Genomic DNA, 15,560 nt, shown 5'->3' on the forward strand with positions numbered 1-15,560 from the left:
AATGAAACATTTGGTTTTGCATGCAGAATCCATCTACCAGGCCCGCTGTCAAGGAAAGGCCTCCAGCATTCTCAAAGATCCATCCCACCCTGGCAATGTTTTTCTACAACCTCTACCATCGGGGAGAAGGGACAGAAGCCTGAACACACGCACCAGCCAGTTTTGGAACAGTTTCTACACTACTGTTGTTCGAATACTGAATGGACTCACAAACTCTTAACATTCACCTGTACCTGTGTTTTTGTTTTTGCTGCTGCTTATCTATTATTTACTTACCTGTGCCACTTAACTCTGTGATCGGCCTGTATTGCTCATAAGACAAAGCTTTTCACTGTGCCTCGGTACACATGACAATAAAGTAAATTCAATTCAATACAAAGGTGTGCTAGGTAATAGAACAGAGTGAATACAGTATTACAGCTGCAGAGAAGCTGCACAAGGAGCGAGATCAACATTACATGTACAATTTGACAGGTCCTTCCAGAAGTTGAACAACAGTTGGGAAACAGCTCTTCTTGAATCTCAGTAGCTTGTTGGTCGGAGGGAAAAACAAAGAGAGAAAGGAGACCAGTATTTTCTCTGGGATGGGGGAATTGCTGGAGAATTTTGCATTCAACGTACACACACATTGAAATATTCTCCCTCTTGAATGTGTCGAATTTTCATCTTTTAATCATCAAAGCAATCTAAGTCTGTTACACACTGAAGACCACGCATAGCCAGAAAATTACCAACCCGAAAACCAAGATGTCATTTTTTAAAACTGTACCTCAACTTACACTCAACAAATCATAGAAGATCTGACTGGACAAAAAAATATATGAACAAATGTAGAGATTTAAAATGAAAGGATTTCCTCACTTTTGCCTGTTCTCTCTTTTTACAGTCATGTTCCTAACTTTTCCATTTTGGACACTTTTAAGATCAAAACATTTTCTGTGAAGGTTTCACTTTTTCCTCCTAACTATAGGTGAAGCACAAGAAAGCCATGTGAAAGTTGCTGTGAAAGAACACAGCACTTTAATCATTTCCTTCTGTGTGCTCTGTACTTGAATTCGTGCTTGAAATGGCACTGTCAAATGAACTCCTTTTCCTCAATATCCTCGGAAAGAAATTGGCCAAGGGGTTCTCCAACCACTCGAATACACACAAAAGCCGCCGCACTTGCGACCCTGCTCAAAAGGGCTACAACACACTGCGGCACACCTCTTCGACCTACTAAGGGACAAAGAAGAATACTCCTACAGCGTATGCGCCAAGAACAGATATCCCTGCAACTTCATCCACACATTCCTAACAGACAAACACCAGAACGTCGACATGCCCTGACCTAACACACTAGCCACGCTACCTTACATAAAAAAAAGTCTCTGAATTGACAGCTGGACTTCTCCAACACTCGAAATCATGATAACCCATAAACCGACAACCACGTTCAGACAACGACTCAACAGGCCAAAAGACCCTATACCCATCATGTGCAAGACTAAAATAATTTACAAGACTGCACGAAACAGTTTGACCGGACAAGTAAATGTTGGAAAGCCAGGGAATTTCTAGAAGCATGGCACTCAGCCACAGACTTCTTCAACAAGCACATTGACCTCGACCCAATATACCGGACACAACAATGAATAACTGGAAGCAGCAGAAATGGAACCAAATAAATTCCAGATGACAGTACAGCAGTGCTTCAGAGGAGGCTCCAAAGCAGTGAAGATGTCACCAAGATTGGGGATGAAACAGCTGCAAATTGACTTCCCACCTTGGAGAACATATCTATAACAACGTGTTTTCTACTCCTGACAATCTCAAACGAACTTGCACAGCAGACATGTCAGGACTCCTACAATTCTACATGCTGAAGATTGGTTGTGTCAGAAAACTCAAATCGCGCCTCAGCCATTTTACAAACATGATGCTGAAATCAAATGCGCACAAGTCAGCCTGTGGGCGAATGTCTATCCAGATCAAATCACTTCTTACTGCAAATGGCACTCAGACGCAAATGGTCTTGAGCCTTTTGATTTGAAAAAGTGCTCAGTCTACCTCAGGTGACTCTGGAAGATAAAGTATTTCAGACGTTTGAGTGACAGGTGAAGTCAGCTATTTGAGATTACTGCCATCAAGCCAAAAAAACTTTTTGGTCTCACACACAAATGGTTAGATGTGATCTTTGAATATCAGAGCTTACGTGACGTCAAGTATGTCGGCCCTATGTCCCAAATGCTGGCAGAACAGCATATCCCAACAATCGTTCCCAGCAAACAGGGGACTGGACACTTGCTGGATAATCCTGTGCATGCAAGGAATTACATGAACAACTGATATGGAACAGTGATGTTGTGTCAGCGGTGTGGCACACTTCTGTGCAACGGAAGCTTTGCATATGAATACAAAAGGCCTGCTGTTTGTAGATGGCAAGAACATACACCTTCACTACAAATTGGTGACAGCCACTGACTAACTCATTTCTCAGAGCAATGCTTTGACCTGTCAGAGTCAACCTAGCTGATTTAAAACAGAAACCTAATCTGACAATTAACTACAAATAAGCTGATGCACCATCCACTGCGAACCCTCTCCCAGAGTGCATCAACCAGTATAGTTGTAGTATAAATGTTGGTGCTCCCTTTAATCGTCTTGAGAACTGTTTCCTCGAGTGCGAGTTGAGAAGTTTCAACAAAATCGAGAACACAGAGTACTGTTTGGGGCACCTTGCAAAACAAATGTTCAATACTGGAAACACAAAGTGGAGAAGACAAATTAACACAGAAATCCTGAACCACAGCAATGTATGCTTCGGGGTTTATCTAATTTTCTCTCCAAAAGATGCAAGTGGTTGCATCAAACTCTTCATTTCCAAAAGCACTCCACACTCTAACAACCTGCAGTGTAAATAATTTTCTCCTAACTTTGCACAGAGGGATAATTAAAACCTGATGATCTACCATCACTGGATTCCAGAATTAGAGGATGTATTTTACCCTTACAATTAATTCTTCCTTGTAGTCACTAATGAACGAAATAAATCACAGCATGTCAACCAGATCTTTGGTTTCAGTGCTACAACATGCTTTGTGCTCCTGGCTGCAAAGGCCCCTGAAGATAACACTTATGGACAAGGCCAGACCCCCTCAAACACTTCAACAAGATGGACCAGACCCTAATTTTTCCTTATTTTTGAGGCTGATGTAAAGTGGATATTCCAGGGGGGATGCAGCTGGTCAAACCACTCGGCTTTACGCAAAACAGAAATTTATCTATCCACGACGGTTGAAACACAAACAAGAAAACAGAATTTTGCATAGCTATTTGGAAACCTAACCGACTTGAAATCACAACATAACGAAGGAGCTGTTCCAATACCCAGAACATCCCAAAAACATCACCCCTTCGCAAATGGCCAAGTCAAACTCAGGTTCTTACAGGCAGGAGAGACTGCAGAGAGACAAGTGTCACAAGCCTGATTCTTTTTACAAGGTTACTCGGCCTCTCAGTTTCCTTTCCCCCAGAGAGGGGATAAGTGGCCAGGATCCAACTATGCTAGGTTTGAAAGTTTTTATTGGGGCCCTTTGTTTACCCCGAACAGATAGTGCTTCAGGCAAAAAGCTGTCACATCTTTACAAAAAAAGGTATCATCAAAGGGGAGTGGCCAGCTAGCTGCATATCTATCCTTTGTTTAGATTAGACTTTCAAAAAAAAATTTAGTTCATAATTTTAGTTAGTTCCCCGCAGCAGGGGATGAGAGACACAGGCTGCTGATCTCTCTCGAACTTCATGCCTGTATGCTCTAGTCTGTTCCCTTTTGATTCTTTGTGGTAAGGGACGTGTTGATTGGGACTATTGCAAGTATTTTCGGAACAGCATCATTAAGTCAGGTTTGGAATAGGATAAGCTACCTGGTATTCTATTTTCTGTTCCTTCTATTTCATTCATAATACTGTAAATAAATTTTGTTTATTTAGAACTTGGCAGTTGAACCAGCTTATTTACTCAGGGAATATTCACTACACACTAAGCTGAAACAAATAGCAAAGTTATCGTCTGGACTTCCTATTTACAAATGTTTTGAGGGATATGGCCTAGTCCACAACAGGGGTCAAGCAAGAAACAGTTGTTGGAACATTGGACCTTTTTCCACAGGAACAGCTTCTCTGTTAACAGGACCTTCTGACTGCCTGCTAAAACAAATCCAAGTACAAAAAAACTTGAAATGGGAGAAGTGGCCACTCTTCTGCCATTGTTTTAAGTAGCTACTTCCAGACATATCAGCACCTTTACCTGAACAACCCCCCTTGACAGAAAAACAAGGACAAAATAACCTTGTTTAATGTCTCACACACACTGGAGATGAAACAACGAGAAAAACAACTTTTGCTATCGTACCTTCCTTTTCATGCCACGCAGTGCTGGTTTTGTAAGCACAGGTGGAGAGTTTGGCCTCGCGTCATCACCTTCTTCATCCTCATAGTCCTCCTCCTCCTCCTCTTCATCACTACTCTCACTGAAATGCTTCCTTTTGTTCTCACCATTAGGCAAAAGACCTTCGATGGAACTATCCTGCTGGGCTTTGCAGGCTGTTGCACAGGCTACCATTTGCCTGCCGTTCTGAAGTGGCAGGTAACCATTGGGTTCCTTCTTGTCCCATGCCTCAGTCGTGGTTTCAGCCTGTTTTAAATAAACACCATGGAATAAATTAATGGCACGTCACCTTTTAGGTCCAGGATTGCTCTTACAAAGTTGATACGTCAGCCTAAATTCAACACCTACCTTTTTTTTTACAATTTTCAGACAGGAATACGGAGAAGGAAAACACCAGAAGAAAGGAACATACCTGCTACACAAGTGTCAAATACCCAGAAGAACAGTGTAATCAGCTGAGGGAGGTTCCCAATCTGTGTACTTCCTGTGGCCAGGACAGGTCCTAATCTGTTGCTCTCACCATGTGGACAATTTTGTGACTTGACCGTGAAGATTAGTCTGTTTTTATTTTTAAATACCAGTTATTTGAAACCCAAGATATGTGAGAAATGAACAGCATGAATTAACAACTCACATTAGAGGTGTAATTTGGAGATGCCGGTGTTGGACTGGGGTGTACAAAGTTAAAAACCACACGACGCCAGGATATAGTCCAACAGGTTTAATTGGAAGCACACTAGCTTTTGGAGCTTTCCTTCACCTGATGAAGGAGCGGCGCTCCGAAACCTAGTGTCGTGAGAGTTTCACATGAGAGCTACAGTAACATTTTCCATTGCAGTAAGTCAGAGACAGAGAAATATTTGTGACATAAATATCAATGCTGTCACCACTTCTTGAAACATGCAAGAGGAACCCCACCTTCAAATCAAAATGAAGAGTTAGCTGATGATTACCAATCCTACCAATGCTAGACTGCCAGCATGCTGTCCGACAGTGATCAACAGGACGAGATGTTCCAGCTCTGGGACTTTTACATGCATCCTTTTGTTCAACATTTTTCTGCATGCAATTACAAGTATAAGCTGATAATGGTGCTACGAGAGTAATGAGGCATTTCTGACCCAGGTGAACACCAGGATAAAACAGTGCTCTTGCTTTAATTAGTGATACTTAAGGATTGAGGAAGAAACACAGCAAAACGATGGAGAGGTCTGAATTAAAAGTAAATGAGAAACTGAAAGGGGAATTAAGTGAGGGAGCGAAAATCAGCATTCAGGGACAGTGAGGGGAAAAAAACTGACATTTAACATCCTTTTCAACAATTTATCATGTACAGGGACAAGATTGAACAGATTAAGTTATTACCTCTCTGGACCAGAAGTTGATTAATTTCTACGGCAGTACAATTAAAAAGACATTTATATGATTACTCTCAAGACACAATTTTGTGGTGAGTCTCACAGACAATTAATGACATCCAGCAAATTCTTCCACATTATGGACAGACTAACATCAGGACTTTACCTCCGTGAAGCAAATAGCCAAGTGAACAGACCACTAAGTTCTGGAGACCCATAACTCAAGCAAGTATCTCTGAATGCCTGAATCTAATGGCTGATTTGCACATGAATAGCAGCGTGTGTTGTTAACTCTGGCCCTTTGTGATTGAAGCATGCCACCTTTATAAAAGGATAAATTAAGTCTAAATGGGACCTTAAATTATAATTCAGCAGGTTGATCCTTGGAATCAATAGACTTGCCCATTAGAATTAGAAGCAAGGCAGTTAACAGTGAATCTAATTTAAATAGCCTCACTCAGAGAATGGTGTTTCCAATGACCAAAGATGCATATTAATTCAGATGGTCAAAATGGGGGTAGATGCTCACTAAGTGTCTCAAAGGATATGGAGAAAGGCAGTAATTTGGGATTTAAAAATATGGTCCAACCTGACAAGGCAGGAACAAGAGTTGGAATCTTCAAAATCCCTGTTTATAGGTTGCAAGGTAAATCTGGTTTCAAGGCGAAGCACACTTCTTTTTCAGAAAGGTTTCTCGAGGTAACTTTGTACAAGTTAGGTCCAGTTTGATCTCCAAGTCGTAGCACTGTGTGACAGTTTATCCCAGTGTCACAGTCAAAAAGGAAGCCGTTGAAATCTGACTTACAAAGTTCATTGGAGGAGAAAATGCTTAAACCGAGTTGTCAACTGTCAAGTGTGATCGTCGCGGCGGATTTTTAATTTTCCAATTCACTCACCATCCTTAACTAACTTTCATAAACCAAATCAAAAGCTGTTGGAAAAGTTCGGCAGATCTTACAACATCTGTGGGGAAAAATCAGCATTAACGTTGCAGGTCCAGTGACCCTTCCTCAGAACCGCTGAGTTTTGAGCTCTGATGAAGGGTCACTGAATCTGAAACATTAACTCGGATTTCTCCACACAGATGCTGCCAGATCTGCTGAGCTTTTCCAGCGTTTTCTGTTTTTGTTTCTGATTTCCAGCATCCCCAATTGTTTTGGTTTTTATTTTGTTAAGTTTCATGATTTGAAGGCCATGTGTTCCGAGTAGTCAAAGTCTTCCGCCATCTCTCCACTCAAGACATCTGACACACACATATGCCGAAATTTAAAACTGAATTGGAAAAGTACGTGCGGCAGTGGTAGTGACCGTATCTCTGGATCAGAAGGCCCATGTTCACATTCCACCTCTGCCAGACATACGCCATAATGTGCCTGAACAGGTCGATTAAAATTATCACCAAATAATTTGTAGTTTTGAGTTAACATTTCTTGAAAACTGAGTGCAGAACCATGTGAGAAGAGCACATTGTTTCTTGACTTCGAAACGAAGCAAACCCCTTAGTTTATGACATTGGTGGCTCTGCTTTCTCATGCTTGGCACAGGAAGTCCGAAGGTCAAACTCATTACAAAATGACTCATCAGCATGATTTATTTATGATCTAAAAGCAGAAAACGTGGACACATTAACCAGGTCTGGCAACATTTGTGGACTGGCAGGCTTTTTGATTTCAAAGTTAACTGTTTCGTCTTCACAGATGCTGCCAGATTTGACAAGCATTTCCAGCTCTTCCTGCTTTTAATTTCTCATTTTCAACACCGACTTAATGCTGCTTTTGGAGCATGACTTATTTGGTTGGTCTGCTGGAAATCTAACCCATCGGGTTGCTGTGTTAATGACCACAACCACCTTGCTTCCCCGTCAGGGACCCTGTGCTTCTGCTGCCATCTGTTGACAAACCTATGCTGCTGCAAAGGAAAAGATGGACTTGTTTGAGATTCAGATCAAGCTGTGATTGCTTGGTGTTTCTCATTACAACAGATGAAAACCACAACCAACGGGATGGGCATGGGTTACCAGCAGCAAGTCATCCAAACTATTTACTTCAGATTCACAGCACTCTGATAACACAAGCAGCTCTGCACAGATCTAATAGCTACCTCGTTCCCATTCAGCTCCATGAGTGCCGAGCTCACTCCAAAGATTTAACAAAAATAAATCCTGCCATTTGATTTTTTCCAGGTTAACTTGCACCAGTTGCAGATTCAGACACAATTAATTAAGCTCAACGAGGTAAAAACAATGATTGCAGATGCTGGAAACCAGATTCTGGATTAGTGGTGCTGGAAGAGCACAGCAGTTCAGGCAGCATCCAAGGAGCAGTAAAATCAACATTTCAGGCCCTTCATGAGGAGGGTGGGGGTGGGGAGAAAGTAGCATAGAGAACAATAGGCGAGTGGGGGAGGGGATGAAGGTGATAGGTCAGGAAGGAGGGTGGAGTGGATAGGTGGAAAAGAAGATAGACAGGTAGGACAAGTCATGGGGACAGTGCTGAGCTGGAAGTTTGGAACTAGGGTGAGGTGGGGGAAAGGGGAAATGAGGAAACTGTTGAAGTCGACATTGATGCCCTGGGGTTGAAGTGTTCCGAGGAGGAAGATGAGGCGTTCTTCCTCCAGTCGTCTGGTGGTGAGGGAGCGGCGGTGAAGGAGGCCCAGGACCTCCATGTCCTTGGTAGAGTGGGAGGGGGAGTTGAAATATTGGGCCACAGGGCGGTGTGGTTGATTGGTGGGTGTCCCGGAGATGTTCCCTAAAGCGCTCTGCTCGGAGGCGCCCAGTCTCCCCAATGTAGAGGAGACCGCATCGGGAGCAACGGATACAATAAATGATATCAGTGGATGTGCAGGTAAAACTTTGATGGATGTGGAAGGCTCCTTTAGGGCCTTGGATGGAGGTGAGGGAGGTGGTGTGGGCGCAGGTTTTGCAGTTCCTGCGGTGGCAGGGGAAGGTGCCAGGATGGGAGGGTGGGTTGTAGGGGGGCGTGGACCTGACCAGGTAGTCACGGAGGGAACGGTCTTTGCGGAAGGTGGAAAGGGGTGGGGAGGGAAATATACCCCTGGTGGTGGGGTCCTTTTGAAGGTGGTGGAAATGTCAGCGAATGATTTGGTTTATGCGAAGGTTGGTCAGGTGGAAGGTGAGCACCAGGGGCGTTCTGTCCTTGTTACGGTTGGAGGGGTGGGATCTAAGGGCGAAGGGGTGGGATCTAAGGGCAGAGATGCGGGATGTGGACGAGATGCGTTGGAGGGCATCTTTAACCATGTGGGAAGAGAAATTGCGGTCTCTAAAGAAGGAGGCCATCTGGTGTGTTCTGTGGTGGAACTGGTCCTCCTGGGAGCAGAAACGGTGGAGGCGGAGGAATTGGGAATAAGGGATGGCATTTTTGCAAACAAAAATTAACACGCACTTTTTCATCTTTTGTTCACTGTGTTGGCTATCCATGTTTAGCAACTCGATTCATAGGGGCAAACTGGTTTCGCATTGTGTCAGATATGGAGGAAATCTTGTTCAGAAGTTGCCTAGCAAGAAGAAAATGACTTGCCTTTTGAACATGTACCTTTAATGCTGGAGTCTCATCTTCATCATCTTCATCTTCCTCTTCATCAGACACTGCAGTGTTTGAAAAGATCAGAGGCGTCCAGCGTAAACTGTCAGCATCAACTTCAATCTGCCTCGGATTGGTTTGAAGCTTTGCCATATGTTCCTGTATCAGCTTCTCTCGACGAATGACCAGAAACCTTCCAACAAAATTAACGAAAGACTCATTTTTTTTTTACAAAAGTGACTGTTGAACAGTAGCACAATTGAAGTTCAAACACTCAGCACGGGACCCCTGCAGTATTAGCACGGATCTATAACTCTGTGCTCTTGGGTGCTGCCATTTAAACAAGCATAAATTCCTTTACTGTCAAAAACTAACAAAATCAGGCAATCGTTCATTTTTGCTCACTCATCTGAAATTAGTCAAGATACCTTTGAGTGACTGCAATCAACTTGAGCATCATGGACAGAAAAAAAATTTGCTGGTCTTTAAAGTTTGCTGCAGGACTCTCAGAAAGAGGGAAAATTCACTGTGTTAAATGAGAACGATATTAAAAAAAACCCATCAATTTGATGACCACGTACCGGTCGTTGCGAAACTGCAGCATCTTTAGGTGTTGCAGGATTGTGGTGATATCCTGGGGACAGATCCCTGTGAGCTTGCTCAGTTTCTTGATGCTGAGTTGCTTGTCATGACATTGGTGAAGGCACTCCAGGATCACACTCTTCCAGTACGCCATGTACGAGAGACGGCCCAGGTCAGACAGTGGCTTCTCTGGCGACCCAGCTTGGCCTTCCCGCTTCGATAGCAAATAGCCTGCTCACGGAAAAAGTTTTGCATGTCAGTTTTCAAACCAAGTTTGACTCTCTCAAACAAGAGCAGATGTGTCAAAAGTCAGGATTCACTGGTTTCCCCCCTCCCGCCCCAGAGATGGAGAAGACAAAATGTAAAATCCTCAACGAATAAAGCACGGTTTTTCTGTGCCTCACCTCTGTGGGAGAGGCGGAATGTAGGATCGAGCCAATTAGTTCACTGGTCAGCTGAAGGAGCCTTTCCTGAATTATGATGTCTTTTAAATAATACTCACAACTGTGACCAACACAATCCCAACAAGGCGCAGAGTGGAATGCAGGTACGGGAAAAGTGGCAACAAAAATAAGCAGAACATGGAACAACCAGATAGCAACAGTGAGTCCATCCACCACAGCAGCTTTTTACCAATTACAGTATAGTACTGGCACTTGTCCAGCTGCCTCAGCGGGAAAATCCTGTCAATAGATCTCAATCAGCAAAGGAATCAAAATAAATCGGTCTAAGTGCTGATATTAGCTAAGAACAAGCACATCCCTAGCAGCAGGAAGAAGATTAGTGAGAGTGCCACCTCTTGGTTTAAGACCTGAGGAACAGCAGAAAGAATGAACGAGTGAGAAAAGAAGGAAAAGAGGACAAAAGGGCAACAAAGAAGATGGGTTAGATGAGTCAAATGGGAGTGAAAGGAATTGTGAAGAGGTCAAAAAAAGGAGTGGTAACAAAAACCAAGGAAAAGCGAAAGGTAATGGAAACCAAGGAGTTTTGAAGGGAGAGTAATAAACCAGTGAAATGAGTTATCATAAGATAAAAGGAGATTGCAGTATTATTACACTTCTCTGAAACAGAGCCAAGCTATCTGGCCTCAGTTTAATCGTGTGTGCAGAAGCAGGTGAGAAAGACAAACATACGCTTGTAGAAGCTTTGCAAACACTTTGTTTTTGTGGTTACACCAGTTGCAAGCTCTCAAAAGAAAACTTGCTCTTTCCTTCTATTCAATGAGAAAACTACTTCATTCTGAAAAAAAGGGCAAAGTCCAGTGATACAAGGAGGAGCTGTCCAAACCAGAGGGATACCATAACAGAACAATTCTACAAGCAATTATAGTGGTCCCCGGCATCTCAGGTACCAGTCTTCAGCCAACTCGATTCACTCCATGTGATATCAAGAAACACTTGGAGACACTGGATACTGCGAAGGCTGTGGGCCCTGACAATATTCCAGATATTGTACTGAAGACAGGAGTTTGAGAACTTGCCGCACCCTTAGCCAAGCTGTTCCAGGACAGTTACAACAGTACTGACTCAGTGGAAAATTGCCTGGGTGTTTCATGCACGCGTTGAGCAGGAGAAATCCAACCTGGCCAATGGCTACTGTCGCTGCTAAGCAAAGATGGTCACCCTTTGCTGCTCCTTCACTTGGTGTGACCACAGACATCATCCATACAGCTTATTCACTTGAGGTATTCAATAATCAATTTGTGCCATTTTAATAGAGCCATTTACATCTCCTCTACAGCAGTGTCACAATACCATATGATAAAGTTTGTGGAAAAGATTTAGATGCTGGGACAGGCAACACCTTTTGTTTGTGAGAGTATTTCACAAAGCTAGTTAACTAGCAAACTCATCCCAGCAGTCACTTCCATTGAGCAAGGAAATGATTCAGTGCATCCATCATTGTGTTTGCAAATGAACTGACTGAAAGATTTTCTTGTTTTCGCAATCTGAACATGGAACACAAGAAAATAATTCAATTTTCAGTTCTTGTGGCTTTTTTTCTCCAAGTGTGGCACTATTTTCACAGGAGTCAGAAAACCGTGGGCTCAAGTTGAACTGCAACATTGGAGTGTAAAATCTAAACTAACCTATCAGTACTGTACTGAAGGAGTGCTGCATTATCAGAAGTGGATCAGCCGTGAAAAGAACCACAAATCTGCTCTCTCAGGTGGGGATAAGAAAACTTGTATACTACTTCAAAGAGGAGGGGGGGGGGCGGGGCGGGAGTTCTCTCCAGTGGCAGTGAGGGGCTGGATATTTTTTCCAAAACCATCACTGTGAAGGCATATTATCCGGTCAGCGACCCACAATTCGTTTGGGAGCTCTCCGCGTAATCATGGGTTGATGCCTTATCTATAGTACAACAGCGATACTCAATTGATATTTCATTGCCTGTAAAGCACTGAGATGTCCTGAAATTGTGCAAGACAATAAAATAACTCAATTTCTCCCCCTACCCCAAGTGGTGTGGGGTGAACCAACCCATTCCAATGCAAGCGTTCCAAGGGTGTCTCGGGTGACTCTTGGAAGATTCTCTTCACGTTCCCGAATAACGTCAGTCAGGCAATACAGGTCACGGTGACACACTTGTGAGAATTTGACTTGGCTTCTGGATGTGATTACTGGGACAACATGGCTGAAGCTGCTCCAACGTATTCCATCAGATTTGGAGTACGGCTCTAAAACAAAACTCTTGCTCGAACAGAGAAAACCATGTTTAACCCACAAAAGCCAGGCCAGGTCGAAATGGAAGTTGAGGCCAATCCATTAATCTGAGTCTCGTGAAAGTTGATGACGGGCAGAGTCTGGTACTGATACTGCATTTGTAATGTTTACATCAGGATTATCCTTTAACAACATATCTTGATGTATATGCTTTTCTTCGTTTTACCCCTGAACCTTCCTGAACTGCCCAAAGCAGCCTGCATATCCAATTTATTTTAACATTTTTTTCTCATCAACCTGTTCAGAGATGTTGTTATTACACACCTCTGGAGTAGGTGGGACTTGAACCTGGGCCTCTTGGTCTAGGAAAAGACCCCTTATGTAGTTTAATGCAGACCCATGGCATTGCAATTAGCTCCATCTGGCTTACACAGGCAACTGTTCAGGGAATGCAGACACCACGTCAGTTCAGGGCTGCAACTGGAAAAGCATTTCACAAACAGCAATATTTTCTTCAGTTGCCTTTTACTGAATGGTAGGGCTCCAGATACATGCCAATGTCACGGTATTTTCCATGTTATGTTTAAGGCTTGACCATCCTAGTCTTGTTCACAGGAGATCTGCTTCCAAGCACTTCTATCATTTGCCTGTAACTTTACAGGAGACCAGCCTGATTGCTTCTGTTTCCAGTTCCTTGCTGTCCACCTTACCTCAATGGAGAACATTTTAAACACTGAAAAACAGCCTGTGAGGAACTCAATTCACAAACACCTATCTTTTCCAAACACATGCATTGGTTTCTCACACTTAGTAAGCTATTGAGACAATCTAACTGAATAAAAACAATAATCTGCAACACTTCTCCATTTCCAAATATCACAGTAAAGAGAATTTAGTGTAAAACAGCCCTGGGAATGCAATGGTACAACGACTGGATTTAATGTCAATGAGATGGAGCACAGCCTCTTTAAGGAGAGGTGAACCTTTGATTTAATTCAACAGCTCAATGTTATATTCCACATGGAAGGAGGCAAGATTGGTTGCTTGCCATGTGTTGAGCTCTTCAAATAAACACTTCAAGAGTTTTCATCAGTCCACTGCAAGATTCTGCACTTACTGAAATCAATGAGGAACCTCCCGTATCCTTTCCTCTGGTATTGGGGTAGGATCATGATGCAGGATACATTGTACTTCTGCTGGCAATGCTTCTCCTGAATATGAAGGAAGGAACAAAGAAAATATAAAATATAAAAGAACAAACATACACAACACCCACAGCAACTCTCCAGGATTGGCCCCGAGAAGCCCAGGTTTTTGTGCTCCTGGACTAAGCCTTGCCAGCAAACGTCTGGCTTTCCCCACTGTTTCTCCATTTATTTCATGGCCTGGTTCATGCTTGTATAATGATGCAACGTTTTTGTCAATAAAGGGGCTTATAAAGAAGGGGAATTTATGGTCAAGAACTCATGGCAAGTCTCCACCTCTAGGAATGAAGTCCTTTCTGGATTTGCATAACTTAAAGCTCAGTGTTTCCCATTCAAAACTGCCTAAGAGCACTTTTCAGCTTTTGTCCAGGAAGGTTTGGCCTGCTCAAGGAGGGCAGCACTGAGTTATCGTATCTGCATATGGATTCACAATTTCTCACTGTTACTTCATCTGCTTCTGAGGAAGGAGAGAGAGAGAGAGAAACTTTAGAGTTGTGCGCGCTTGGTGAGAGAACTGATCATGGCTTGGTCACCTTCTGTGCACCTAGGACAGCACTGTACAGTTTTACAGCTCTTGGCAAAGTATTTCAAAAGCTATTCATCATTTTGGAGCAGGGGGGTCTGCATGTTTCAGGGGTACTTGGAGTCAACAAGCACTTAGCAAATTGAAAACCCTCCAAGAAGCAGACTTTGCTCGTGCACTTGAAGGTGAGAAAAGGTTTGGGTCTCAAGGCTGGAGCTCCAGCACTAGAGCAAAATTGCTGAAGATTTTTCCAAATGTTCGGAAAAAAAGGGAAAGAAAAATGTAGCATTCGATTGAAATCACAAAAACATAACTAAGAGAACAGGTTGGACGAAAGAATGTCAGGCAGGCTGCGGACAGATATAAAATACTTGATCAAAACAGTGAAATGGAGGCAAGTGTCCGAGGAGTAAAAACTGGAAAGGGTGTGGGATGGTTAGTTCATCTCCCAAGGTAATTCGCTTGTTTAGATGCTACTGCTATTGACATTCAAAAGGAACTTGCCCACACATTGCGTTTTTCAATGAAACAAAACTTAGGGGTGGGTGTCCCGTTTTTCGCGAAATTCTTCCTTGTCTAATGCAAAGTCCAATGACCAACAAATTAGCACACAGCATCTTACTGAGTGTAGGTTCTTGTTTTCTTCTGTAATTTGGTTTTCTTGTCTGCCCCAGTAAGCACAAGACACAAATGTGGACAGCAGGTCCATGTTTTCAACTTGTGGCCGAGCAGCAGCAGTGAAACCACTTGGAGTAAAGTCACCAGTGACACTTCTGGTTTTAACTGGATATGTTTTAACATGGTCAATAGGGCCATCCTTCTCAGTGCCTCTTCTCCATGACCTGCCTCAAAGGATACTTTTTCACCATTCCATTCTGAAGTGGCTCGACAGAACCAGCACATTTTTTTTTAAACCACACCCACAAGGTCACCTCCAACATTTTAAGTATGGTCAGTCCTTCCCCTGCTGTGAACAGTCAAAGGGATGCACTGCCATGTTGTGACCACATAACCGCAGTGTAAAAATGTTAGCTTCTCCTCTCAGATTTCTGAGACAACTTATCCTTCCAGGGTCATTTGCAGTAGATAGGACAACCGCCAGAATCAACAGATTCTGAGCATTGACAGTAACGGCATGGAGATGGGAGAAGCAAGAGACACGAGGCAGTAACTGGAACTCAGAGTTAGGGGGAGTTGAGCACAAGTACACATTTTAGAACATCAAACTTGATTAGGTTGTGAAAGTTGCAGATGACTGAATT

General features: G+C 43.1%; 1 protein-coding gene across 6 annotated transcripts in view; it reads right to left on the bottom strand.

The window, feature by feature from the left end:
• LOC132837036 (histone acetyltransferase KAT6A-like) overlaps window positions 1-15,560 on the bottom strand; it is a 292,136-nt gene that overhangs the window by 16,051 nt on the left and 260,525 nt on the right. For 5 of the 6 annotated variants that reach the window (XM_060856693.1, XM_060856695.1, XM_060856690.1 and 2 more), the window contains 4 exons: window positions 13,688-13,781; window positions 9,904-10,135; window positions 9,320-9,515; window positions 4,390-4,671 (listed from right to left, as the gene is read on the bottom strand). In XM_060856693.1, the coding sequence (XP_060712676.1) occupies window positions 4,390-4,671; window positions 9,320-9,515; window positions 9,904-10,135; window positions 13,688-13,781 (804 nt within the window). The remainder of the gene's footprint in view (window positions 1-4,389; window positions 4,672-9,319; window positions 9,516-9,903; window positions 10,136-13,687; window positions 13,782-15,560) is intronic. The other variant, XM_060856694.1, reaches the window with a different exon arrangement.

Source organism: Hemiscyllium ocellatum, chromosome 48 (genome assembly GCF_020745735.1).
Source record: "Hemiscyllium ocellatum isolate sHemOce1 chromosome 48, sHemOce1.pat.X.cur, whole genome shotgun sequence".
Lineage (NCBI taxonomy): Eukaryota > Metazoa > Chordata > Chondrichthyes > Orectolobiformes > Hemiscylliidae > Hemiscyllium > Hemiscyllium ocellatum.